The sequence below is a fragment of the Vanacampus margaritifer genome, chromosome 16, assembly GCF_051991255.1.
Source record: "Vanacampus margaritifer isolate UIUO_Vmar chromosome 16, RoL_Vmar_1.0, whole genome shotgun sequence".
Lineage (NCBI taxonomy): Eukaryota > Metazoa > Chordata > Actinopteri > Syngnathiformes > Syngnathidae > Vanacampus > Vanacampus margaritifer.
This window is the reverse complement of record NC_135447.1, coordinates 19,631,647-19,658,562: the sequence shown is the minus strand read 5'-3', so window position 1 is coordinate 19,658,562 and position 26,916 is coordinate 19,631,647. Positions and strand designations below refer to the sequence as shown.

Here is a 26,916-nt window from a genome sequence, read left to right as displayed (position 1 = left end):
GCATAACATGATTTCAACACCGTTCGCTGTTATTCCCAACTCAGCCTTAGAGGCATTCAGTGTGTGTTTTTATTAAAAATACACAGTGTATTTGTGTTTGTTAGAGCATTTTATTAAACAGAGTTGCTCTTGCGCAGTTCTAGGAAAGAAGTGGCAGTAATCTGCGGTGATGCAAAAGATGTGGGCATCCATCAATCTTTTGTCAATCGGCATTCGGTAATCTGTCACCGATATTGCCAAATATATTGACGGATTGACGATTACACTGACGGACAGAAATCCCCTTCCGTCAATGCTTAGTTTGTCAATTTTTCGAAGTTTCAGGTTAATCGTCAACAAAATGGGCATCCGACATTGATGGACCTACCGTTGCAAACTATCTTTCATTGGTCGAGTGAGCGGCTCGGCGACCAAGCAAGTCTCGCCGGATTGCATTGGAGAGCTCCAGCAATGAACGACTATCTTGTCCACTGTCACCTCAACTTGCTGTCTAGCAACTCAAGTCGCAAATTGTGGTGACAGTGGACAAGATAATCGTCCATTGCTCGAGATCTCCATGTAAGCCGGCGAGACTTCCTTCTTCGCTGAGCTGCTCAATCGATCAATGAAAATGAAAAGCAGTTTGCAATGGCGGAGTCCAACCCCAAACACACTTAGGACTGCCCCCTTATTTGAATGACATTTCGTCTTGGCAGTATGGACCAAAAAAATTAAAATAAATAAATGACTAAATTAATAAAGAAATGATTAAAAGTGAAACTAAAAACTGATATAAAAATATCATTAAAAAATGTAATACAAATGCATTTATTTATGCATATATATATATATATATTTGTTTTGGTTTTCATTTATATATATATATATATTTTTTTAATTTAATTTTTGAATTAGATTTTTGTAAATCTGTTTTTATTTTTACTTTTAGTCATTTATTTATTTTTGAATTTTGGCAGTTTTGGTCCTGTGAGTATTGACTTGGGTTATATGAAGAGAAATAGATCCTATTTTCAATAGTGAGTAGTAATGATCTTGTGTTTGATTAATTTACCATGTTGTTTTTGCACTTTCTTTGTGTACTTTGCTTACAGTAACTGCAAAAAAAAAAAAGTTAAACAGCAGAGTGTAACTGGTTCAGTTAAATCTTATGAAACGTGTATTTCATATGGTAAGATAAGACGGTTATATACGTGTTTTTAGTTTTTACATAAGTGATTAATTTTGCACAGGATGTGGATGTTCTGCGTCTCTTGTGCAAGGTTGTGCAAATTGCGTGTTTTTAAAATCCGAGCCCTGTTATCTATTTCGTGCTTAAAGCAATTGTAAAAAAAACAAAAAACTGTAATTGAAAATACTTTATGCAGTAATTTTAATTTGTCTTGCTGCTCAGCACAACATTAGCCATACACAAATCACGTAAACAGCAAAAATCGGAAAGCAGAAAGTGACGAGCATAAAAACAAACTATGACAATGATTCATTTTCCCAATAAATGGAGACGAATATAACCAAAAATGCTCACACTCTTCCCATGATGCACCTTATTAGTGTCATTAATATCCCCAATGGCTGCTAAATTGCAACGTGTCACTTCAAGTCTGCAAAAATGACATACTGTAAGTACTTTTTCCACATCTGTAGAAAGGGCATATTCTGCTCGGACCAACTCGCCTCCAAAAACATGTCAGCCTCAATCTAATGACCTTTATCAGATGTCAAGCCTTCTTTAAAGCTTGAGTTTTCATCCTGTCAGTCTATTCATTTGAAATGAGCCTTTTTTTTAAATACACAAAGCACACATGTTCATACAACATCTATATATAAAAGCAAATAAAATAAAATAAAAATCTGGTTTCACAAATTCTAGGCCATTGGCAATTTCAAGCAAGTTAATGTCATAGATCAGTTTGTGTTGCAGAAATCAGCTACAAACCCCATCGCCATTGAAAGTCCATGCACCTTTTCTTTAAAAAATTAATTACCTGAGACAATGAGTCTGGCACTATTGCTCTGTCGGGTCTCCCCTGTGTACCGATGGCGTGTCATACACCTGTAGTTGTATAGTCCATCTTCCATTTGAACATCCAGGATATACAAGGCTCCCGTCGTTGTGATGAGAAATCGTGACACTGTAAAAACAAAAACAAAACAAAAATGACAGATTGTATATTAACCCTGCAAAATCTTGATACAGAAAGTTCATATCTGTACTTCCAGCAATGGTCTTACGACACTTCACCACCACAATCAATCATTACCATAAAACATATCACAGTGATGTATTGTGAGTCTAAAAATACACAAGGAAGGAGTTCATTTTTCTCTACAATGTGACAGGTCTAATAGATAATGTCTGAGACACCACAAATGCAGAAAACTAAACTAAAGGGAGCTTGGTAGTTTGTATCTCATCAGAGGCACAATTATGATGTGGTTTTGCACATGTTCTTGTATAGACTAGACATGTACTGATAATGGCAATATCGATATTAAAACTGCCAAAATATTGTCGTCATAATGTCACGATAAAATACACTAAAATGAAAATGTTCACACAATTGCCAATGTTTACACACAAGGAGCAAAACACTTGTCCAGAGTTCCACAACAATAGGCACAGACTCAGCTTCACACTTTTTGCAAAACACACAGTGATTTGCACATGCACACTACGCATCTCTACACACATTTTCATACCTTGAACACAGATAAGGATTGTGCGGTTACTTCCTAGTCATTACAAAGCACTGACTTGTCAATGACCACACCAATAAACACGTTGGATAATCACATCCACTGAGTGTGGGCACGCACGTGCTTAATTGGAAATACAGTACATTGTGCAGTAATTTTTATTAGTCTACTGATTTTTATTTGTCGGAAATACATCGTGCAGTCATTTTTATCAGTCTACAGATTTTTATTTGTCTAACGGTAGTAAGAAAAACTATTTTGTTCTGTTTTTTATTGTTGCGTGTTATGTTACTGGAGCTGAGTATGGTAAGAAATACATATTTTAAGTCTGCAATATGTGTAATTTGTAGTCCTTTTACAACAGGTTCCATGTCGAATGGTCAGAGAAGACAAAAGCCCCCCACCCAACCCCCAAACTCAGTGCGGGCAAATGGAACGGTTAGCAACAAATTGTCATTTGAATGCAAATTGTAAGAAGTAACACTTCTCTGTGTGATGAAGTTTCAAATGTGAAAGGGCACTAGTCCCTTGTAGATAAAGATACCAGTGAGACAACTTCTTGGTAGCCAATGGAGGCCATCCCACTCAAGAGTACAGTTCACAATGATGGGTCAAGGCCCTAGATTTACTAATAAACCTCAGAAGCATGGAACACCAAATCAATCTTTGTCAGACATTGAGCTGAAGTATTCACATAAAACAAGTCTAAATATCTAAAATGGATACAAAAAAGTTGCTGTGTGACAAGTCATTTTTTAACCTTACAATAAAGACACAATTTATTTATGTAATTTAAAAAAGCAAACAGTTTGTGGGCTTGTCAATATTTTTTGTCATCTAAATTACCCCTTACATAAAAATACCTGTCAAAAAAGTCTATCACATGCTCGTCCCTAAAATAGGGTTTTTTACAAATGTTTTTTATATTGGTCACAGTAGTGTTTAACTGACTGCAATAGTGTCTTATCATTTCAGACTGTGTTCATGAGATGACAACAAAACAGTATTTTTGTAAATACTGTATGTGTATGTTTTTAATATAAGTGTGTATGTTGTGGCTGAAGTGGGGTATGTTGTGAATGAAGTGTTTCAAACAGTGTAGGAGTTCTACAAATTTATATATAGCGCTTTTCTATCTAATCAGATACTCAAAGATGCTCCACAGTGGTTGCGTTATTCGTGCGCTCACACATTCACTTTGTGATGGCGGTAAGCTACTTAAGTAGCCACAGCTGCCCCGGAGCAGGCTGACGGAAGCGTGGCTGCCAGTGTGCGCCTACGGCCCCTCCGACCACCACCAGACATTCGCACCTTCCATACACCAGTGTGAGTAGCACTGGAGGCAATGTGTGTGCCCAAGGACACAACAACACATGACTTCAGGAGAGCGGGGAATCGAACAGCCGACCTTCTGGTAACTGAACGACCATCTCTACACCCTTAGCCACGGACGCCACAAAGGGCAGGCATTCATTCTCAATATGTGCATAAAGTGATTCCTGGAGGATCATGGGAAACTGAAGTCAGAATTGCTTCCTTGAAAAAAAGGAAAACTGAATAAAATCCAATATTAAAGTCTGTTGGCAAATATTTGCAAAACAAGCGTGGGATGTAGCCCTATGTGAGTGCATCTGCTCTCATTTAGAGAAGCACAGTTCTAAGGCGCCATGACAAGGCCGTGTAACACGACTCGTTATCATGTAACTCATCCCTCTCTCTCGCTCTCTCACAAGAGAAACTCGTTCTCACGTTCCCGTCTCCTGGCTGAAGCACAGGGGCTCCGTCACCCCAGGATCACAGAGCGGTTTGATAAGGCAAGGGCAGTCCATGTTAATATCATGCTGATGCTATGCTAATTTACATGAATCACAGAGGTGCTAAGTGTTTATGAGTAGTAATAAGTAGCCGGTGGCTGCCAGTGCATTTTATGTGCTACTGATGATGAAGATCAATTTGGGCCACTACGCTGTGGGGTAATATTGGGAAGCATATCATAATGCAGATTTAAGAGTGCTCATTCAGGTCTAATGGAAGGTAATTCATTCGATGGAAATGGGGTAAAAATAAAGCTGCTTAAACACATGAAAAGCATTATGTTATAAATCAGCAATGCAACTAACATTGGTGCTGTAGGGTTGTTCCAAGTCAAGTCAAGTAGGACCAAATCATCAAAATTTGATCAAGCAGATTTAGATTTTTATGAACCTTGGCACTAAATCTCAAATTTTAGGCCAATCGGAGCAGGGGTTTGCTAGCTACAGCCCACCGAATGTGGACTTCTTTTGGGGGGTAAATAGGGGTGTGGCCTCAGATATTCAATCATGAGGCTATTGGTATTTTGACTCCTTATTGCTACTAAACAATAAAAATACATCTCTGAAACTAATATATGTTCTAGAAAAGATGCCTGCGATTGACTAGCAACCAGTTCAGGGTGTACCCCGCCTACCTCCCATTGACAGCTGGGATAGGCTCCAGCATGCCCGTGAAAATGGATGGATGTATAAAAAACATGTGAGAGATTAAATTTCATTAACAAAATTTAGGGTAAGTGATCCACAAAGTCAATTTCAAGGTCAAATTGTAGGTCAAAAGGGCAGTTTACTAAAATATGCATCAATCTTCTAAATGCAGATTTGGAATACTTGTTCAAGTGCCTTTCCAACAATACATGTTTTGTGAAGATTGACCCAGTCATTTTTTTTTTTTTTTTAACATATAAGTATTAAAAGGAAAGTGGTCATCCCATTTTTGCCAAAAAAGTCAAAATTTGACTCCTAAACCACTGCTCCGATTGACCTAAAATTTGAGATGTTGTTTTGTGCCATCCCTATCAACAAGCACACCAAGTTCCATTCAAATCAAATTCTGCTTGATTAAACCCACTGGGTGATTTGGTATTGAACAACCCTGTACTAGTATTTCTAATTCCAAAACAATGATACCTCAGGATAACTTTTTCAAAATTATCAGTATGGTTTCTTTTTCTTCATATAAGCAAATTACATCCATTTCAATGTAATGCCCATAGATGTTCCTTTGCAGAGTGCTCTTTAAAAAAAAAATCATATTATTGACTCTCCATTAGATTTTATTGAGGCGAGTAATCAATGGAGAATGGTAGGTGTTAATGTTACATACACAATGTTTAACCTGGGTGAGTGTGTGCATTTGCGTGTCCATTACTGATAATTCCAAAGTCGACCATACAAATCAGTCAGCGTTTACTCCACATCTCACCACATTTCAGTATTAGCATACAAACATTGAATATATTATGTGAGAACATTTTAAATAATTTGGCTTTTTTTTATATGGCATTTCATTTGGAGGGTTTTTTTTATGCGAGAGAACAGTTGAAGGTGATTGAATAATAAGGCTGCGAGGGTGTTTTTTGAAGCGTATCGAAAAAAGGAAAATGCGCATTTTGGCAATGGAAACAGGTTTTGCGAATAAGCGACTACAAGACCAGATATACGTTGCACATTTTGACTGATACTACGTCACACGCACCTTTGTAGTCAAAATAAATGGTGGATGATAAAGTAAGATATGTTTGGGGAGACGAAGAAACACGATTCTTTTTATAATTAGTCAAAGAAAAAAAACATGAATGCAATTTTAGATGACTTTAACATCAGCTCTCAATGTTACGACACACTTCACTTACATGCGGGAGGGAAGCCAACAAAACAAACTACTTCCGTTCAGTCCGTCAAAACCAACATTCCCATCTGTAACTCCCCATTGTCCCAAAGTTCCGTCACTACAACGTCATCTCGCAGCGCATATTCACAAAAGAAGAGCGGATGGAAACAGGTATAAGTCTCATGTCCGTTTTTCACAAAATTTGCACGTACTGACAGTAGTCACTTGACTACTATCAGCACATGTTGACCTAATTAGAAAACTCTAACCACAGTTGTGATATCCTGAAGGGCTTTTTTTTTCTTTTCTTCCTGTTGTTTCGGTTCTGTCATGGTTTGTGGGTTTCTTTTTGGGGGAGGGTTGTCTTTTGTGGCCGGTGTTTTGTTGTGTTTTCCTTGTCTCCCTTTGTCTCATATAGTGTAATAACGGTCCACCTGTCTTTGTTCTCCCCTCCCCATTGTGTCAACCAATCAGTGCCTTGTGCCACGTGTCTTTCCCAGGTGTTTCGTGTTGGGTAAATCAGTGTGTGTGTGTAGTGTGAGTCTCTTGTCTTTGTTTAGTTGGCCTGGGCGCATTGTTGTATGTTTGGGTGTTGCGTCTCGGCCTGCCACACCTTGTTGTCATTGTTGAATCCAGTCCAGCCACGTCAAGTCGAGTCCAGCCATGTCGAGTCCAGCCACGTCAAGTCCAGCCACGTCGACTCTTGTCAAGTCACGTCCAGTCCAGCCACGTCTAGACCAGTCAAATCACATCCAGTGCAGTCATGTCTTGACCAGTCCAGTCACGCCACATCCAGTCCAGTCACGTCTAGCCCAGTCACGACACGTCAAGTCCAGTCACGTCCAGTCCCGTTGAGTCCAGTCACGTCATGTCATGCCAAGTCAGGGTTGCCAGCTCACCTCCTCGTTTTGGTTTAATAAACACTTCATGTTTGCTTCGTACCGTGCTTCCCTACATTTGGATCCACATTTCTTCAACCCTCTACGAAACCCATACAACTTCCTAGATTGCAGTTGACATGATCTAATGTGTGACTAAACCACATATAAGGTGGGAAATATTACAAAATTAGAATGTGTTGCTTGGCAAAGACAAAAAAAAGTGTATTTATTACCTTCAATAAGTGCAAATGCTGTCAATGCATGTACTTTTTACATAATTTGACATCATTCTTTCCTGAACCTGCTTGTCTGTCACTGCTGCAGTATGTGTCCTTTTGAGCAATGGGCATTTCCCTTTCTGGTCTGTGTACTACTGCAGTTCTCCATTCGTACTGGCTTGTGTGTACATGTATTTGTCTTTTTGTGTGTATTTTGTGCATGCAAGTGAGTGTAAATGCATTTATGCAGCATAGAGCTACATGGAGGAATGGTCAATAATGACTCAAGGCGCTTCGCTATGTTTTGTCCTACTCCACTCTAATCCACCTGCCGCATACTAACATTGTCTGCAGTGTGTGCGTGTGCACGTGTGTGTGTTTTATGTGTGTGTGTATGTGCCTCTATTTATGTCTGTATTACAGCATATATTTTTGACACTATGGATTCACTCTTGGCAAGTAATCAGTTCAGTTCTTATCTTTGGTCAGTCCATTTGTGGATTCACAGTCAATAGCTTCAATTAGTCCCCATATAATACACAATGAACCCACAAGTGGACTCTTTGTTCTCGTAAAATTGGGTGGCTTTGCAGTTTTTCACTGAAATCAGAATTGCCTGCGAGACAATAGGAACAGATGAAAAATGCTGAATCCAGCCTATTGTTGCATTTATCACTAGTGTGTCTCTACTGGACACCAATTCATATCAAAGCATTTGAGATAAGGTTTGAGCACAATAGCGTATGATGGGCACGTTCAGCATTTTTTTACGCTTACTAAGTTGTCTACCAGCGCACCCCTTGCCAATCTCCATCCAAAACATGCTCTTCATCTAAGAGAGTTACCTTGGCTCCCTGTGTCGCTTCAATATTCTATAATTGAGACATAGGTGAAGGGGAGATGAGCTGGGAGTCAGGAGAGATAAGATGGAGTGATGCAGAGAGCAAGTAGTAAAATAAATAAATAAATAATAAATATCAAAATGAAGAAAGAAAAAAAGCTTAACCGGGATTCAACCACTCTGTCGTCTAAAAATGACTTACTGTACAAATTAGCTTACAGCTATGTGCTCCTTGTACGCGTCACTTTTCAGGAGACCTCAAAAACGAGATGCCTTTTCAACAATTGACATTGCATCATCAAAGAGAACAAGCCATCTTCAACACTTCACACTGGTCAATAATTCGTTAAAAAAAATGACACTCACACATCTGGACTGACCAGAATGATAGATTTTTTAAATAATATTTAATTTGCCAAATTGGGACTGTTTTGGTCTGTTTTGCATTTGTAAGACATTGGTGACAGCTCAGTGCATTTTTCTTTTCATATTAAGAGCTATCTAATCTTTAACATGAAGTAACTTTTTTAAATGCAACTTGACACCAGTCTCCATAAATATACGCAATATTATAACATTTATTACTGCTAAATTTTGACGTGGAAGTGTCTGCTGCGTTGCGACTGGAATTCCCCCAGTACAGGCTTTCCAAGTAAGGGGCGGTCATTAATCGCGTGTTGAAATAATTAGTCGTGCTAAAGGAACTTTAACTCAAAGTTAACCCACTAATTTTGACACCCCTAGTTAAAATGCATCTTTTCAGATCTGCATACAGCACAGTAGAACACGTTTAATATAGTTGGGGTGGGACACATAATTTTAGATGTATTGTGATAGATTGGGTAATATTTGTAATTAATACAGAACATTTCATTAAATAAATAATACAATAGCGGTGAAAAGAAATAAGTGGAATGCAAGAAGTGTGGCTCCTTCATAAAAGTGAATGTGGTGCATGTAGTGTAAGCGAGCAGGCTGGAGTAAAAGGAGAAAGCTACAGTGGATAAGCCATTTCTGATTGTAGCAACTTAAAAAAACAGTTATTGTTGTTAAAAAATAAACATTTTCAAAGAATGCAGATGTATTTTTTTTATGTCTATAAGAATAACCGTAAAAACGCGTTTTTTTTCTCAGACTATAATCGTACACCAAAATCTGAAACCGTTGCACACAGAATCAACACTGCTTGAGAGACATTGCCGAAGTGGGCATCTGTCAATGTATTCGTCAGTCTGTCTGTCCGTGGCCCGGTTAGAACAAAAACCCACTTCCGTCACACTCTGTGAATGTTTATATATTTATTTATTTTATATTCCGTCAATATTGACGGAATGCCCACTGAGTAACATAGGCAGCGTAAAACTAATGTGGCCTAATTTCTGACCTCACCTGGACTCCAAACTTCAAGCAGCATATCTGGGCCAACATCCTATCTGCTGCCTATGGACTTGAGTCAGAGTGGAAGGCTGCTCTTTTTGATTGCCGTTCCTAATCAGAAGCAGCATCCCTCTGCTCATTAACAAGACACGCGTTAGCCCGAGGGTAACTGCCTCATATGTCAACCACAGATAAAGATGCCATCTTCTGCTTGACTGAATAAACCACTATTAAAACTTCATGCAAATTGACTCGCAATGATATTCAAATCGGAAGACAACAGGGAAGCTCAAACCCTGAGGCGCTTGGCCTCAACGTTGGCCCACATTCTACGGCCTTATTAAATGGAATAGAGATTTTAGATACTGCCTGTTTCAGGTCGGTAAAATATGTGAAATGCAATATAACTAAATGTTATGATAGGTGTGGTGACAACTATTCACAAGCAGCGTCTTTATCAAAAAGATTTATGTTTATGGTTGCAATAAACAATTATCGTCATCATCATTTTCTGAATTAACTCTAGAGAATATTATAAAATACATATAAATCAGATGTGATTTGAGATTAGATTTTATGTCTGTCCATGCATGTATCCATTTTCTCTACTGCTTATCATCACTATCCTCACATGTGACTTTGGGTGAGAGGCAGACTGGTTGCCAGCCAACCATGGACCTACTTTGAATAATAGTAATAATTGGAAATGAATAGATGTTGGCCAATAAGATAACTCATTCATCCTTCATCACCAAAATATTTAAAGTAAAGTAAAATAAAATGAAACATTTTCCAGTCTCTATATAGCAATATATAATCACTATTTGTAAAGATGATCTAAGTATTCCTTGTCTTGTTAAAGACCTCATTAGTTGGGTTTCCATCTACCCATTTTTATCCAAATTTTCAAGAAATGCGAAAATAAAACTGAATAGAAATGCTAGAAATTTGAAAAACGACCCAAAATTCGCAAAAAAGTTCTTATGCTTAGAGGGGATGTATTTTAAAGCGAATCGAAAAAAGGAAAATGCAAATGTTGGCTATGGAAACAGGTTTTGTGAATAACCGCTAGGACCAGATACACGTCACACGTACGTTTGTAGTCCCAAAGCAATGTCGGACGATAAAAGTAAGGTATGTTTGGTGGGGATGACGAAACAGAAATCTTTTTGGAATTAATTTAAGAAGTGAATATTAATGCTATTTTAGATTGGAAACAGCAAAGAAACGCTACGGGTTATCAAGAATTACAAAAGAAAACTTATACGACGTCATCGCACGGCGCAGTCTTCTTCTTCTTCTTTTAAATTACTGCTGGATCACAACTCTATGGTGTATACCGCCACCTACAGCGGCGGAGTAACCTCTCACTATTCGTCAAAGAAGAACAGATGGAAACGGGCATAAGTCGCACGTCCGTTTTGCGCATTTTCAGTAAATTTGCTTAAAAGATTCGAAACAATTGGATTGAAAACTGACTAATGGCACCGGAAAGCGAAAATCTCATCTTTTCCAGTTTAATATGCATCAGAACATCTCGAAGCCAGCTATTATGCATCAAGGTAAGAGCATGTTTCCACGTAAATAATTAAGCATCTCGTCAGCAGAGTAGTAAAGGCCAATACTTGACGTTCAGCCACTGGCAAATTTGGTGCTGAATGAGGAGGGCAACCAAAGAGGGCTGTGCATGGTTTGTCGAAGATCTGATGCCAGAAACTGCTAAGACAAGACCAAAATGCATGTGTATGGTTAGCCGATGATTGTTTGCATCAAGTTATTGCTATTGTAAGTGTCATTGACCTCAGGGTAGATATAAGCAAGGCTTGCGTTTGTGTAATGTACCCTAAAAAGAACCTTGCATTGAAGATGACCCTACTTACAGAGATTACATATTTGCACCCATTGATCAGCTAATATTGACATTCCAATCTCCTCTTCCCACTTCCGCTTCACAGAGTTGAGCAATTGAGGATCGAGGGATCCCATGGAATTATAAATACTAGCTATGGCGCGCCTCTGAGCAGGGTCTAGGGCAGAGGTGGGCAATCTCGGTCCTCAAGGGCTGGAGTCCTGCAGGTTTTGATGATTGATTCCAATCAACAGGATCATTATCAGGCTTATGCATAGCTTGCTGATGAGCTGATCATATATAAGCTGTGTTGGAGAAGGGCAACATGCAAAACCTGCAGGATTCTGGCCCTTGATGCCCACCTCTAGTCTAGGGTGAGCACTTGGTCAGCCAAGGACCCAGGAGGCTGGTTTGGGAAGTTAGAATAGGTAGATCGTATGAAGTGTCTAGCTTGCAAGAAACGAAAAAAGTGTGATTGAGGTCAATCATATCGGTGTACGAGATCCTGAAAGTCAGCAAAACGGTTGTCTATGTAAAAGTCACTCTTCCGCGCCAGGCCTTTGCATCGTGAACTGGCAAAAGTAGGGTCAGAACTGGATGAAAAAGGGTGCTTTTTAACAATAGGAGCAAGAGCTGATGGTTCGACCAAGCCATAATTTTTGCGGAACCGAGTAAAAATTTTCAAAGCACAGAGGACAACATTGTTCTGAGAGACACTGTGCACCCGAAGCGGCAGACGTGCGGCAATGAGAGAATATAAAAAGAGCATCGAGGACCTCAACTCAATTTGGGCCCAAGACAGGCGGGCATGTGTCTAGTCCGCTTTCCAAGCAATGGTTAAATTTGATGATGTTACATGCCCAGTATCTTAATAAAACTAGGTAGCGCAAGGCCACCTAGACATTTTGGCAATTGCAGTATGGTCTTCTTAATACGTGGGGGTTTGGTAAGCCACAAAAATGAAGAGATGAAGCGATCCAGCTGGGGAAAAAAAGATGCCAATCAACAGGCGTTATCAGGCCTATGCAGAGCTAGCTGATGAGCTGATTATATATCAGCTGTGTTGGAGAAGAGAAACCTGCAAAACCTGCAGGAGTCCGGTCCTCGAGGACCGAGTTTGCCCACCCCTGCTCTAGCATAAAAAACAAACAAACATATAGATATGTTTTTGGGACCATGGTAATATTTAAAATACAATGTATTTATACATTTTTGGGAGCAAATGAGTTAAAAAAAGTTACCAAAAGCCGGAGTGACAAACACACCTAAGTAAAGGAATCATCGTGGCGTAATCTTAAATGGGAAGGTGTGCATTTAAGACGTTCTAAACTGGCAGTTGATTGTGAGAAGTTTGCTTTCACCAAAATTCAATTTATAACCCGAATATTTACCGAATTTTGTCAAGATGTCTATGACAGTATACATATACTGTATATGTGGTTATAAAACCTAAAATATGAATACTCATTTTGTTTAGGCTATATTACAAATATAATATTAATACATAACTATATCTAAAGTATATTTAAACAAAAAATCTCGCTTAGGTTACCATTACTGGTGCATTGTTGTTTAATCCCCCGCTAATTTCCTTCACTTTCACCTCCCTACCCGTTTTTTTCACTGTTATATTTACTTACACGTTACCTCATATTTTACACAAATTGCATAAACCACCTAACCACTTTGATTCTATCCTATGACAGGCTAATATTAACAAATAGCCTATACAGATATATACACAGGAATGAGTCTATATTGTGTGTATGCATAAATTAGTTCTGGTTTCCTGGAATGTTTGTGGCGCTCGCTCACAGGCAAAAAGAATACAAATTTTAGACCATCTATTAAAATTATTATAGATATACAGATATTTGCCTCCTACAAGAAACCCACCGACAAAAATCTGAAGAAAAATTACTTATTGATAAGAATTTTAGCCAAGCGTACTCTGCCCCTTGTAACAGTAAACAGAGAGGAGTCTGTATACTCATACATAAGAATTTATTCTTTACTCTAAATAATACAATAACAGACCCTGAGGGCCGATACATTATTATTCAGGTGTCTATATTTAATAAAATATATACATTTGGTAATTTATATGCCCGTAATAAGGATCATACGGCCTTTTTCCATGAATTTTTCTCTCAGCTATTTGATTTAGCAGCGAACTCTACTATTATTATTGGAGGAGACTTTAACACAGTCTTAAATCCATTAATAGATCGTTCTAATAATACAACATGTCTAAGGCGATTACAATCTACTAAAGTAATAGGGGAATATATGGATGATTTTGGCCTCGCCGACAGCTGGAGACTTAAAAACCCAAATAAGAAGGAATTTACCTTATTTTCCGCTGTGCACCGGTCTTTTTCAAGAATTGATTATTTTCTTACAAATAACTCTATTGCTGATAAAACTGTTACAAAAATACATCCTATTATTATTAGCGACCATGCACCAGTCTCCCTTTCCCTACAACTTGATTATACCTTTAAACCACCCCCGACATGGCGTTTTAACATCTCACTGCTAAACGACGCAGAGTTTGACAAAATTATAAGAAAAGAGTGGGCAGACTTTTTGGAAATAAATGACTCTCCAGACTTATCTCCATCTATTCTCTGGGAAGCTGGGAAAGCAGTAATTAGAGGTAAAATTATATCATATTCATCTTATAAAAAGAAACAGGATGAAAAATTAGAAAAAGACTTGGAAGATAAAATTAAACAACTGACGGATGAGTACGCAATAAACCCAAATAACCAAATATGGACTGACTTACAAAATACAAAAATACAGTTAGACGATATGCTATCTAAAAAGACAGAGTTTATAATACAACAAATGACATACAACAACTTTGAATATAATAACAAATCAGGTAAATTTCTTGCAAACCAACTTCAACGCAATTGGGAAAAATCTCTTATTGAATCTCTTATCTCTTATCTCTTATTGTTGTTGCTATTAAAGCGACAACTGGTGAATGCATACAATCACCAGAAGAAATTGATCAAATTTTTTATAACTATTATCGCAACCTATACTTATTGAGCCGCTTGCATTAGCTATACGCCAGGAAAGAAGGATTCAAGGAATTCACTCTAGGGTAACAGAACATAAAATTAATCTATATGCCGATGATATTTTACTTTATTTAGAAAAGCCTGCTATTTCGTTAGGGGAAGTATTTAACTTAATAACTTAATTCTCACAGTTATCAGATTATTCTATTAACTGGACAAAATCAACACTTCTACCTATTACAGAAAATTCATGGAACCCTGCAAGCCAGGACCCACACTACTAGAACTAGAACATAAGGATTGTAATAACCTCAGACTTCTAGATTTACTCTTCATTACAACATCGATTAAGCGACACAATTGTTTTAAAAACCCAATGATTTCCGCCACCCTGACTGCCTGGTGGAAGGCACAAGAAATTACAAAAGCCCAAGTGGAGCCCTGCGGGCTTTCTCCCCTATGGCATAACCCCGACTTTCAAGTTAACAACCAATCATTTTATTTAGGTGTGTGGGAGCAGAAAGGAATTACACATCTCCACCATCTCTTCTCAGATAATATGTTTATATAATATACATCCTTGCTCCAAAAATACAAAATAAAAAACAGATTTTTTTTTACATTATCTGCAAGTTAGAAGTATGATAAAGAAACAAATTCCAACACTTCGGGGTATGCTCCAACCACCTGTTTGTGAAAAGTTTGTGAAAACGTATTTAAAATGACAAAACACACAAATTTACAACTTATCCAATATAAAATTATTCATAGAACATACATTACTCAATATATGATGAAGAAAATGGGACTCTCAGACTCCGACATTTGTCTCCAGTGTTTACAAAATACTACAGACACTTATTTTCATGCTTTATGGTTATGCACTCCGGTTATGTATTTCTGGACTAAAGTCTTAGAAAAACTTGACTGTAGGATACCTTTATCTCCAAACTTGTGTTTGCTAGGTGACCTAACAACAACTGACTTACCACATAAACAGTTTCAATCTACACTTGTAGCCCTTACTATCGCAAAAAAAAAACCAATTCTTGTTAACTGGAAAAATAAACAAACTCTGAATATCGACCAATGGTCTAACCTCCTCATAAATCACATTTTAATGGAAAAAATATCTGTCTCAAATACAAATCAAATATCAAAATTTATATAATATTTTAACCTAAATCTGGTTACTTAATTCTGCCTGTTAGCGAGAGACACCACATCGCGATAACTTACATTACTGTTTCTGTATTTGGCAATTTGTAACTAATGGTTGTGTTTTTATAGTCAGGAACCCAGTTGCTGCCAGCAGGATCGAGCAGACTACATCAAACGACACCTTAATCACCAACTCCTCAAGATTCACCTCCAATGGTTACTAAGGGTTAATATTCGGATTCACTGCATGCCAGTGGGTTAATTCTATAGGTGCTGTCCCCCCCTGGCTGGGCGTGGGCTGCTCTGCCCCTCTGTTGGCTGCTGGGTGGCGGCTGCGTCTTGGCCGTTCCCTGGGTCTCTTGGGGGGTGCTGCGTTGCGGGGCTCTCCCTGGTGTCCGGGACGGCAACGCGGTTCGGGGCCTGTGGGCCGCCGGGGTGCCCCGTGGTTCCCTCTCCCCTCCCCCTTGCTGCCTGTCCCTCCTCGTCTCTCCCCGCCCGTCCTCCACCTCCCTGTCCCTTCTCCCTCGTCACCCTTCCTCCTCCTCTCCCCCTCTCTCTCTGCGGTCCTGCCGCTGCCCCTTGCGCTTCTTGTCATCTCCTTCCCCCATCTCTTTCCCCTCCCCTGTCCGCCTTCCTCCCCCTCCCCTGGGCCGGGGGCTCCATCCGTGGCCCGGGGCTCTGGGGGCCGGGCGGGTGGGTGGCTTTGTGTTGTGCCCGCCCCGCTCCGGTGGACCTCCTGGCACCTTGGGCGGGCCCCAGTATCTGGGGGGCGAGCCCTATCACCCCGCCGGGCTGGTCCCATATGCCCGCCGGGGTCCCGGTGGGGGTTTGTTGGGCGGGTGCGCCTCCTGCCCCTGCCTGGGGGCGCTGGTCGCTCCTCTTAACTCACTGCACTAGTTTTTCACAATACACTTTGTTTATAGACATATAGGGCACATAACACACGTTGAGGGGGTGGGGGGGTGGGGGGGTTGGATACACCCTCTTCGCCCTACAACTCCCCTCCCCAATTTTAATGTCTGGGGGTTTGGGGGCCTAGGGGCAGCTAGGGCTGGGTTGGGGTGGATGGGGGGGCGGTGGGTCGTGGGGGGAGCGGGGGCTGGGGCTGTGAACCGGTGGGGTGCCTGGCCTGCAGTGCCCCGTCCTGCTGCGTTGGGCTGGGGGCGCGGGCCGTGTTGGGGTGGGGGGCGCTCCTGGCTCCTGGGTTTGCTCTCTGGCCAGTGGCCCCTGCGGGGCCCGGGGGTTGTCCCTTGGCGCTGCCGTAGCCTGGGGGGCCCTGAGGTGTTGCGCTTGCTCTGTCCTGCAGGGGTCGACAGCTCCCCTCTTTGGTGGAGATTTTCATGCATGCCAGATCCACCACACCAGCATCTATCGAAACTCAACCCAATCTGCTTCTTCCTCTGGTCGTTGAATCCGTGGAGGCTGGTGTCTGTGGATCTCACTCTGCTTCATCTCCTTTGGTCTCTTGAGGTCTCCCTAATTTGTTGAAATTTAGATGTTTCTGGGGTTGGTGAAATACTCTGGTTGGTAACCCGGTGGGTAGTAGGTAATGTCTGGTCGGTGCTGGATTTCACTTTCCTTTCTTTTCTTTGATCCTTCCTCAAGTCTCCTGACAACCTCACGACTCTAGCTGGATTCTGAAGTATTTTAGGTGAACGGTATGGGATTTTTAATAGGCTTTAGGTGAACTAATGAATGCACGCTCACACGCACGCACACACACACGCACATGCACATACACATCCTCACCCACATCCAAAATAAAAAATAAAAAATAAATAAAAAGAGAGCAATGATGATGACATTTTAAATCGGTAAAATTACCGAATGAACAATACTGAGCTCTCCAGAAAAAAATTAAAAAAAAAAAAAGATGTCTATGACAGTAGTAATAGACCACGAGGGGTTTGACAAGTAGAGCAATAGATTGTCACGTTCTTTGATGCTGGCTCAACTGAGCTGGAGTGGTAGTACGACGTTTTTGTACATTATTTTCTCAATTTCCAAAGTTGTTTGTAGAGTATTGTTGGGAATGGAACGTTTAGTGATGCTCAGCCATTCAATGACCAACATCTCTTATTAGTAGTGAATGGTGAATGTTGTTCTGTTTTGTAAAACCATTGTCAGCATTTTGAAATGATCTACCATTTTCACTGAAGCAACCCCCTTCGCTCCCGGCTGTTTTACTGGATTTTGAAAGGCCTACAGAATATTGTGTTTTATTGCTAGAAAAACATGAAACCTACCAAAAGAAACATTTGAGTCTCTTCTTTTAACAGGAAAAAAGTATATTTTTATCTGTTTCCATTTTACAGCAGTTAGCATTAGAATATAGCTAAGTTTCATTATTATTTACAAACCTGTTGAAAAAACTGGCAAAAAGAGCTTGTTGCAACATGGCCCTCGCTGATCTCTTATACACTGCTGCCACCTGCTGGACCTTTTTTGTATGTAACTATCATTGCTTTAAGCGACCTTTTCAGGTCAGAAGCTGCATCAAAGCCTTCTGTATGCTCTAGCACAGTGGTGTCAAAGTCCGGTCATCGAGTGCCTGAGTCCTGCATGTTTTAGAGGTTTCCCACGTTCAACACAGCTGATTAATATATTCGCTCATCAACAAGCTCTGCAGGAGCCTGATAAGGATCTTGATCATTGAATCAGGTGTGTTGGAGTAGAGAAACCTCAAAAACATGCAGTACACAGGCCCTCAAGGACTGGACTCTGACACCTGTGCTCTAGAATAAAAATAAAAAAAAAACATTTAAAAAACTTACAAATACTGTACGTTTTTGGTAGTGCAGGACAAATTATTAAAAAACATATTTATACGGGTTTGGGTTTGAATGAATTAAGTACAAATTAAATTTTAGATGACATTACTACAGCATTTCTAACATTTGCAATTTGATCGGTAAACCTTAAACTGTTTTATCCCTACACACAATACTAAACGTTGCCAATCAACTAGCAAAAACATCTTTTTGGGAGACTGCATAAATGGGAGAAAAAGATTGTGTGGAATTGATTGTTTGATTAATAGTTGTCATCAAAATGGACTGCAGTACTGTTTGCGGTCTGAAGAAAAACATCAGGTCCTCTTTGAGTACTGCTGAAGTTCTTAAATTATCATTATGTTCACGGGTGGGATGGCATCAATTTGGAATCTACAAAAAATGTGATGCTTTTCCCACAGCAAAATTGAACGGTGCAATCCCTTTAAATCACACAGCAATAACTTGACCATAAAAGTGACTTTTGCATCCTGATTCCTGATTATGGAAATCGAACGCAGATACAGTGCTCATTTGTGTTTCATGGTAATTTGCAGTGACAAGTGGATCAGTCAGTGTTGCTCTGTGGGTAAAACAGAGAGGGCAAGAAGTGGATTAGATAATCAAACAGTGTGCCACTTTAAATAATCTCTGGATCCTCTGGGAGGTGAGATTTAAAGATGGAGCCCTTCGCTTTAATTGTCTGATTTTCCCATCATTATAGTTGAGTGCCTCAGTAATTCAGGTTTATTAAATATTCAGGAGCTACACTGAGGAGGATGACAGAGAGGGAGGCGGCAAAAGCAGAACAATGGAGAAAAAAAAGTGAATGAGTGAGTGGGAAGCAAATGTGGCATTCACTGTCACTGGCTGTTAACAGATAAGAATAACACTTTTGGATTATGACCCACAATCAATGTACAGCACAATTGCACTTAATTTACTGTCATTTTATATTGCTAAGTGCTGCAGTACAGGCACGTATATGAGAACTAACAGGAACAGAGAAAATTTGTTTCAACTTTCTGTACTAAGCGTACATATTTCTCTAATTCTTTTCTGTCATAATTTTTGTGCATGCATGAACACAGGCCATAATGAGCCATAGTCAATACAATACTACTACTACTACTGCTACTACTATTATTATTTTTGGTGTTGTTGTTATCATCATCATTATCATCTAGGGGTGGTGCTATACTGCTACACTGTAGCTCCAGTAAAGCCTCTCCAGGAATTTATTTGATATTCCCAAATATATTTATAAATTACTTTCTCAACACCTCTATGTATCAGATATTATTATTATTGTTATTGTTATTATTATTATTTTATTATTATTAGTTTTTTTCCTTTATTTTATTTTGCATTAGAATTATAGAGACTATGTTTAATGTACAAATGTAGGAAAGAGCTAATTCTATTTTCCTCCGGATGAAAGGATTTTGATAGGCTCACTGTTCGAGATATAAAATAAGGACAATTATAAACGTAAAGCATTGAAGGAAAAGAATGCAAAGTACATATTGTGCTGTTATATAAGGAGCAATACTTTGATCCGGACCTAGATATTGAACAACAAGTGTGAACACAGCCAGAACAGAAGGTCAGAAACTCACAAACTGCAGTGACATTACATTACCCTATGTTACGTTAAACTATGTTATGTTATGCTATGCTATGCTATGCTATGCTATGCTATGCTATGCTATGCTATGCTCTGTTATGCTACACTACATTACAATATGTTTCTGCTGTCCAATGTAAAGCATGAATCTCCTTTTTTTGGGGAGGGAGAAATGTGTGTTAAAAAAAATAATAAATCATCCAAATTGAAGTAGGGCAGTATTTTTGAATATCATGAAATAATTGTAAATTGTATTGTTAAACATTTAAATTGTGTTACTTAATTTTGGTTAAAAAACACAAAAAAAGACAGAACCTTGGAGATCTAGATTAATAATCCATACTAAGGGTGCACCAGTCACAATTTTCTATCTTTTTCCTAATGAGACATGTATAAGCTGACTAAGAGAAGTGTTTAATAGACACATTTCACACACCATTTACCTGCATTATATCTCCAGAGAATGTAGAGACACACGCCCAGTTTTTATTTTTATTTCGACGACTCGCGTCTCGACTACCATATGATCAAATTGTCACAGCTGCTGCCGCCATCCTTGCAAATCGATGAATCAAAATCTTTTCATTTTATGGTTTTATTTCAGTTCTCTCTCTCTGTCGTATATGATGCTACTTTGCTTTCCGTCTCTTCCTCCCTTTCTCCCCCATCCCCCATCTCTGACGGCAGAGCTTGCAATGGTCAAGCCGCTTGACAGATGCACCACCTGATGAATATCAATCAAGGTTGCTACGGAGACAGAGTCAGGCTCCTCTCTTTCTTATCTTTTTCTTTTTCGACCGCGGCCCTCCGACATCTCATGATTTGTAGTTGTTTGCTGCCTAAACCTAAATAGATCATTAAGCTCATGCTGGGTGTGAACAGATTAATATGTTCCTTGAAACAATTTATTGGTACTGTTACTGAGGTGTTACTAATTGAGTAGAAGACCAAGACTGTCTCTGATCACTCCAAATGATCCAGGCAGACAGGCATAGGACGGAAATGTCTATCACCACTAAAATTAAGCACTGCCAAATCTGGGCTGCTCAGAAAAGGACCACAGCTAGTGTAAAACTCCTTTGTTGATGCATGATGAAAAATACTGGTATACCACGTAATTTATTGTTTATTATTATTATTATTTATATTTATTACTCACAAATAAAAACAAAGCATAATATGTTTTATTTATTTATAATGTATTTTTTTTTAAGTCCCACGGCAACATTTCCTCTTGAATTACTGTCAGGAGAGCAGTTTTTTCTTTTCTTATAATTGCTCCAATTTAGCTTCCCATACGGCGCGCATACATTTCCTCTTCCAGCAGCCTGCTCTCCAGTGCTGCTGCTAAACATGATGCTAAGCAGTGATATGACTCCCCATAGACTCGTCGTTATTGGCATTAGTGGCACACCAGCCAGCAGAGGGTTAAGTAAATATTGGGTGAGGCAGCTGCTCTCGGAGTACTGTCATCTGCCTGTGTTCTTGCCTGTTCCCAGTCTGATATAAATCACATGCAGCAATTAGTGCCACCCTGGCCCGGTGCTCTCGTTAAATAGTCCTGCTAGCTGACGAGCAATGCGTGTTAGAACTTCGGCCTGCAAAGATGGATGGATGGATGGGTGCATTGATGGATGGTTCGGAAGGTGTGTTAGTGTGTGTGGATGGATACAAGCCAATAGTACGATGGATGGATGATAGGTGGTTGGATGGATGAATAAATAAATGAATGAATGCCATCATACTGTATAATTGATGACGCATGGATGGTTGGTGGATGGATGAATGGGTGACTACAGATGATGTTGACCATGTAGAGAAACTAGATGAAGCACATAAGCAATTAATCTAGGGACCTTGAATATTCATCATTCAACATGGTTGGTATCAGACAATGTACACACATTCAATTAGTAAACTACAGGTACTAAATCTAGGACCGTTGAAGATACAGGTGTAACAATGGTATTCAACACCTGTGTAATAAAATAAATGCTCAATTGTACAGAAGTAAAACTGATTGAAAATAAGTTTTCATTCTTGCAGTGCACCAAGTGAGCCCTGCTCTTCTAATTTAGGCAACATTATATGAATAAAACAGCATTAGAACATGATGGCTTGGCATGATGACTAAAATGTGTTAATCAAGGATCACAGAGCTGATTTCCACCATTTGTCATGTCATGGCCATGATCTAAAATACCAATTAAACCTTGAATGTAATTTAGCTAGCAACATGGCAACAGTGTCAGAGGACAAAACACTGGCTGCGAGGGAAGAAATACCCATCAGCACCCTGATTACCATATTGCTCTAAATTACCACGATCAACGAGGGAGCATTTAACATGCCGTCATCTAGGTATAAAAAATAGACATAATTGATTTATACTCTCGCTCTCTCTCTCTGTCCCTCTGTAATTTGTGCTACCAGTTGCTGTAGTGCCCATGGTAATTAGGAGGGAATGAGGGAATAATTGGGCATTGGGCACATCCATAGACAAGAGAGCAATTAGAACAGACAGACGGACGGAGTGTTCAGGTGCCGAATCGACATTTCTGAGGGAGAGATGCTGCAACTGTATCAAATAGGCCCTCCCTCCTCCAGCAACACCACCTGACTGCCACTTTCAGACAATAAGGCCAGGGGGTGGGGGCGAGGGCCGGGCGGAGGGAAACAGAACAGGGGGATGGGGAGCAGGTGGAGAATGGTCTGACTTGTAATGTTAACATAAAAGGGGGGGGGGGGGGAACTGTCCAATGCTTTGTATTATTGCATGCTTTGGTGTGTCTTGGTTTCCTTTCATTTACCTTTTTTATAACTAGAAAATGCCATTTGTGTAGAAATGAAACAGTTTAATGTTTTGAATGTCACTTTGAAATGTTATAAATGTGAAATGTTGAATCTGCCATTAGGAATGAATGGTGAAAATTAGGGTACAAAATCGAGAATTGTGGGTAAGGCGTGAATATTTGGAATACAAAAAATATAACCTTGAATGGCATGAATAAATTGGAATGACAAAATTGGATGAATTATGTGGAAGTAGACGCCAAGAAATGGGCGGAATAATATTAATAGGTTTAAAGTATAGGATTAACATATGTGTGAAGGCCACAGCCTTACAGTATACAATATTCTACATAGGAGACATATTTTAAAATATAACCTCCGTCTTACAATAACAACACAATATTTCTGTAGAATATGCTGTTTATGAGCGGGCAAGCGAGAGAAAGGTGAGCTGGTTACTGTGGCAACTAGGAGAGTGACTCCTGGCCTTATGCTTACAGGGAGCTGGGGGGAGGGATAAAAGGATGTAGAGGGAGAAAGGAGAGTGTATGTAGCAGAGGGAGGGATGATGATGGTGGTGAGGTTGGAGGAGGCAGATCAGAGGGAGGTGTCAGTGAGTTACTGCGCACAGTTTCACTCTCTTTTTTTTTCCTCCTCATTTTTCTTTCTTCTTTTGATTCTTTTTTTTCACCGTAGCAGAAGAACAAAAGATGCTGTCTGCTGAATGGTGGCTGCTCTGGATTGGACTGTCAGTGCTCCTGACTAACAACCTCAGTTAGGTTGCTGCCCTCACGCCCAGACACCTCACACACCTCAGACACCTCACCTTCACAATTCAGCCATCCCTAAACTACTGTTGATTTGATTGTAAGGATAGCAGCATGTCGCTCATTTTCTTAATTTTCTAGTATTTCTAGAGGTGGTATAGTTTTTTAGGCCTGTTGTGATGACAAGTGTAAGAGGATAGTAAGCACCCTTTGACCTTATGATAGGCGCTCACAGAGAAACAGACTGCCAGAGACAAACAAAGCCATGGGGTGTGTGTAATGACTATGCTGCCCCCTATGGTGGGGATGACCTTTTAAACAACAACAGACTCTCACTATTGCGGTGCCGACTGGGAGATGTCAAATGAGTGGAACTTACTAGAAGGGAGAAATGGAGCATGCAAATAAATTTACAGCTACAGACATCTAAGCACAGGGACATAAGGTTCTTGCTTGTTTCCATTTATTTTTTGCTTATGTTGTGACTTTCTCCCATGAGGGAATGACCTTCTGGCTCTGGATGTGTTCAGACTTGTTGTCCAGTACTAAGGTCCGGATCACAGCATGCTCACTTGATGTTCAGACACAAAGCTTCTAAAATGCATTTCATCTCAGAAAAGCATAGGTCAAAACACATTCAGGTACACATGTTGTGTATCTTGGAATGGCTTGCCATCATCCGTGAAGAACAAGGGTTCCCTTATCACTTTTAAAATTGCCCTAAAGGGATGGTTAAGGGGAAAAGGAGTCAGGGAATAGGTAGAGAGTTTATTTTGGGTTTGAATTTGAAAATTGCTTTGTTATATAGTCTTTTGAAACTGTATATTGTAGTGATTTATGGTATTGTCAATTTAGCTTGTTATTGTATTTTGAGTATGATCCCTCATGCCATCTTCTCTGTGTGGAGGCACACCCACAGATTTCTTGTATGGACATTATGCACATACATTCATGGACATGCTAGCACATGGACACACACTAATGCACTCAAGGGGCCACAGTGGAAATAAGCCCATGGCTTTATTGTGTTTTTATCACTTTGGCAGCAGATGTGTCTTATATTTGTAAACATGCTTTGTTGTCAATAAATATTTCAATCAATCAAAAAAATATGTTGATGTCAGTTGATATGCAGTTACTATGTCTCTTGTGGTGCTGAAGTTGTCAGTTGCTATGCAGTACAATGTTCTTTGTATGTGACACTCTTAGGTCGAGTATTTTAGGGTCTGTATTTGCGACTCTTATTTTGTAATATATGCCTGTATTCTGTCATATAGAAGTGTGCTTTACCCTAGCAAGAGTTACTGAATGACACTTTAATGACACTTCTCTCACAATATCGAGTTGCTGTGTTGAAGAGCATCCCTACTCTTCCATGTATGCTTCTATGCAAGCTTTTCTTCCATGTTTTCAAAGTTATAACTTACAGTACTTGGTTTCAACCAAGCACTGTAAGTTATAGGCCAGTAGTGTGCAAACTACGGCCCGCCATCCATTTTTTAGTGGTCCTCATGTCAAAATCAATATTGAGATATTCATACATTCCTTTGAAATGATATAAAATACATTGTTACAGCAATTTTAAAGTTAATAGTTAACTATAGGCATATAATGATTACATTTTACCTTTGACACCATTGTGATGTAAGTTTGTATGAAATATTAGGCATTTTGCTGGCTTTTTTTTTGGGACGTGCGTGAGTATGTGCATGTGCGGGTGTGTGTGTGCATATGTGCGTGCGTGTGAGTGTGTGCTCATTAATTCACCTAAAACCTATACCGTTCACCTAAACCGAATACTTACACGACCCGAGGAAGGATCAAAAAAAAGAAAGAAAAAAGAAATCCAGCACCGACCAGACATTACATACTACCCCCCGGGTTACCAACCAGAATCTTTCACCAACCCCAGAAACATCTAAATTCCAACAAATTAGTGAGACCTCAAGAGACCAAAGGAAAGAATGAGGAAAGGAAGGAAGGATAGATGAAGCAGAGTGAGATCCACAGACATCAGCCTCCACCGATTCAACGACCAGAGGAAGAAGCAGATTGTGTTTGAATTTCGGTAGATGCTGGTGTGGTGTATCTGGCATGCATGAAAACCTCCACCAAAGAGGGGAACCATCGACCAGGATAGAGCAAGCACAACCTCCCAGGGCCCACCAGGCCGCGGCAGCGCCAAGGCACGACCCCCGGGCCCCGTAGGGGCCACTGGCCGAAGAGCAAACCCAGGAGCCAGGAGCGCCCCCCACCTCAAAACGGCCTGCGCCCCAAGCCCAACGCAGCAGAACGGGGCACGGCAGGCCCACCAGGCACCCCACCGGCCCACAGCCCCCGCTCCCCCCGCGACCACCCCGCCTCCCGCAACACACCACAACCCAGCCCCCGACGCTCCCAGACACCCCCCCAAATCGATCCCACCCCCGCCAGTCCCCCAAACCCAGAGGACTCCCCGTACACAGGCATCGTATCGTGCCGGAGAGGGGCCGGACAGCGGAGCGGCGAGGGCACCCGCGCCCATCCCACCTCCAGCCGTGTGGTGGGGCGGAAAGGTAGATGAGAGCACTGGGAGACGGGCAGCACCCCTGAACCCCAGGCCTAGCAGGGAAAGGTCCCGGTCGTCACGCCAGCGTACCTAGTGAAAGCTAACCCTGTTACTGAGTTTGCCAGCTCGCGAACTGGCGAACTCTACCCCTACACCGTGGATGTGACACCACCCAGTGTATATATAAGTGTGTGTGTGTGGTGCATTAATATTGGGAGCAGGTGAGATGGAGCAGAGGGAAATTATATCCCCCCGCACCGATGAACCTGCTTCCCAGACGTGTCGGTTGCAGGTTATTTTTCTAACGCAGAGGTAAAATGCCCGGTTCAGTATGACCTCGCCTCTCCCCGTGTGATTATCGCGCCCCTCTCGTCCTAAGCTGACTGATGCGCACACCGCCCACAAAACTCTGGAGAGCTGCGTTCAAGCACTTGAGCGCAAGACTGGTCAGCCTTTGCAGTACAACCATGTCTTCTTTGAATAGGGAAATTCTTGACTAAAAATTTTAAACAAAATGGCCGCACGAAATTGTAGTGGAGTGTGGTGGTGGGGGGTGGGGGGGACACAGAGTGGGATGCGAACCTTTCTGGGAATTTAAGACAGCCAACTGTCATTGTACTTTGGCATTGAAAATGTAAGGATAATTTATTGCTTTGAATTCATTTGAACAGAAGGTTTACTGATAAAGGCTACTTTTATCACTGTA

The 26,916-nt window shown here is 40.4% G+C and overlaps 1 protein-coding gene across 5 annotated transcripts in view; it reads right to left on the bottom strand.

Moving 5' to 3' along the window:
• dscama (Down syndrome cell adhesion molecule a) overlaps positions 1-26,916 on the bottom strand; it is a 191,747-nt gene that overhangs the window by 89,455 nt on the left and 75,376 nt on the right. For all 5 annotated transcript variants that reach the window (XM_077545955.1, XM_077545954.1, XM_077545951.1 and 2 more), the window contains one exon: positions 1,983-2,129. In XM_077545955.1, coding sequence (XP_077402081.1) covers positions 1,983-2,129 — 147 coding nt within the window. The remainder of the gene's footprint in view (positions 1-1,982; positions 2,130-26,916) is intronic.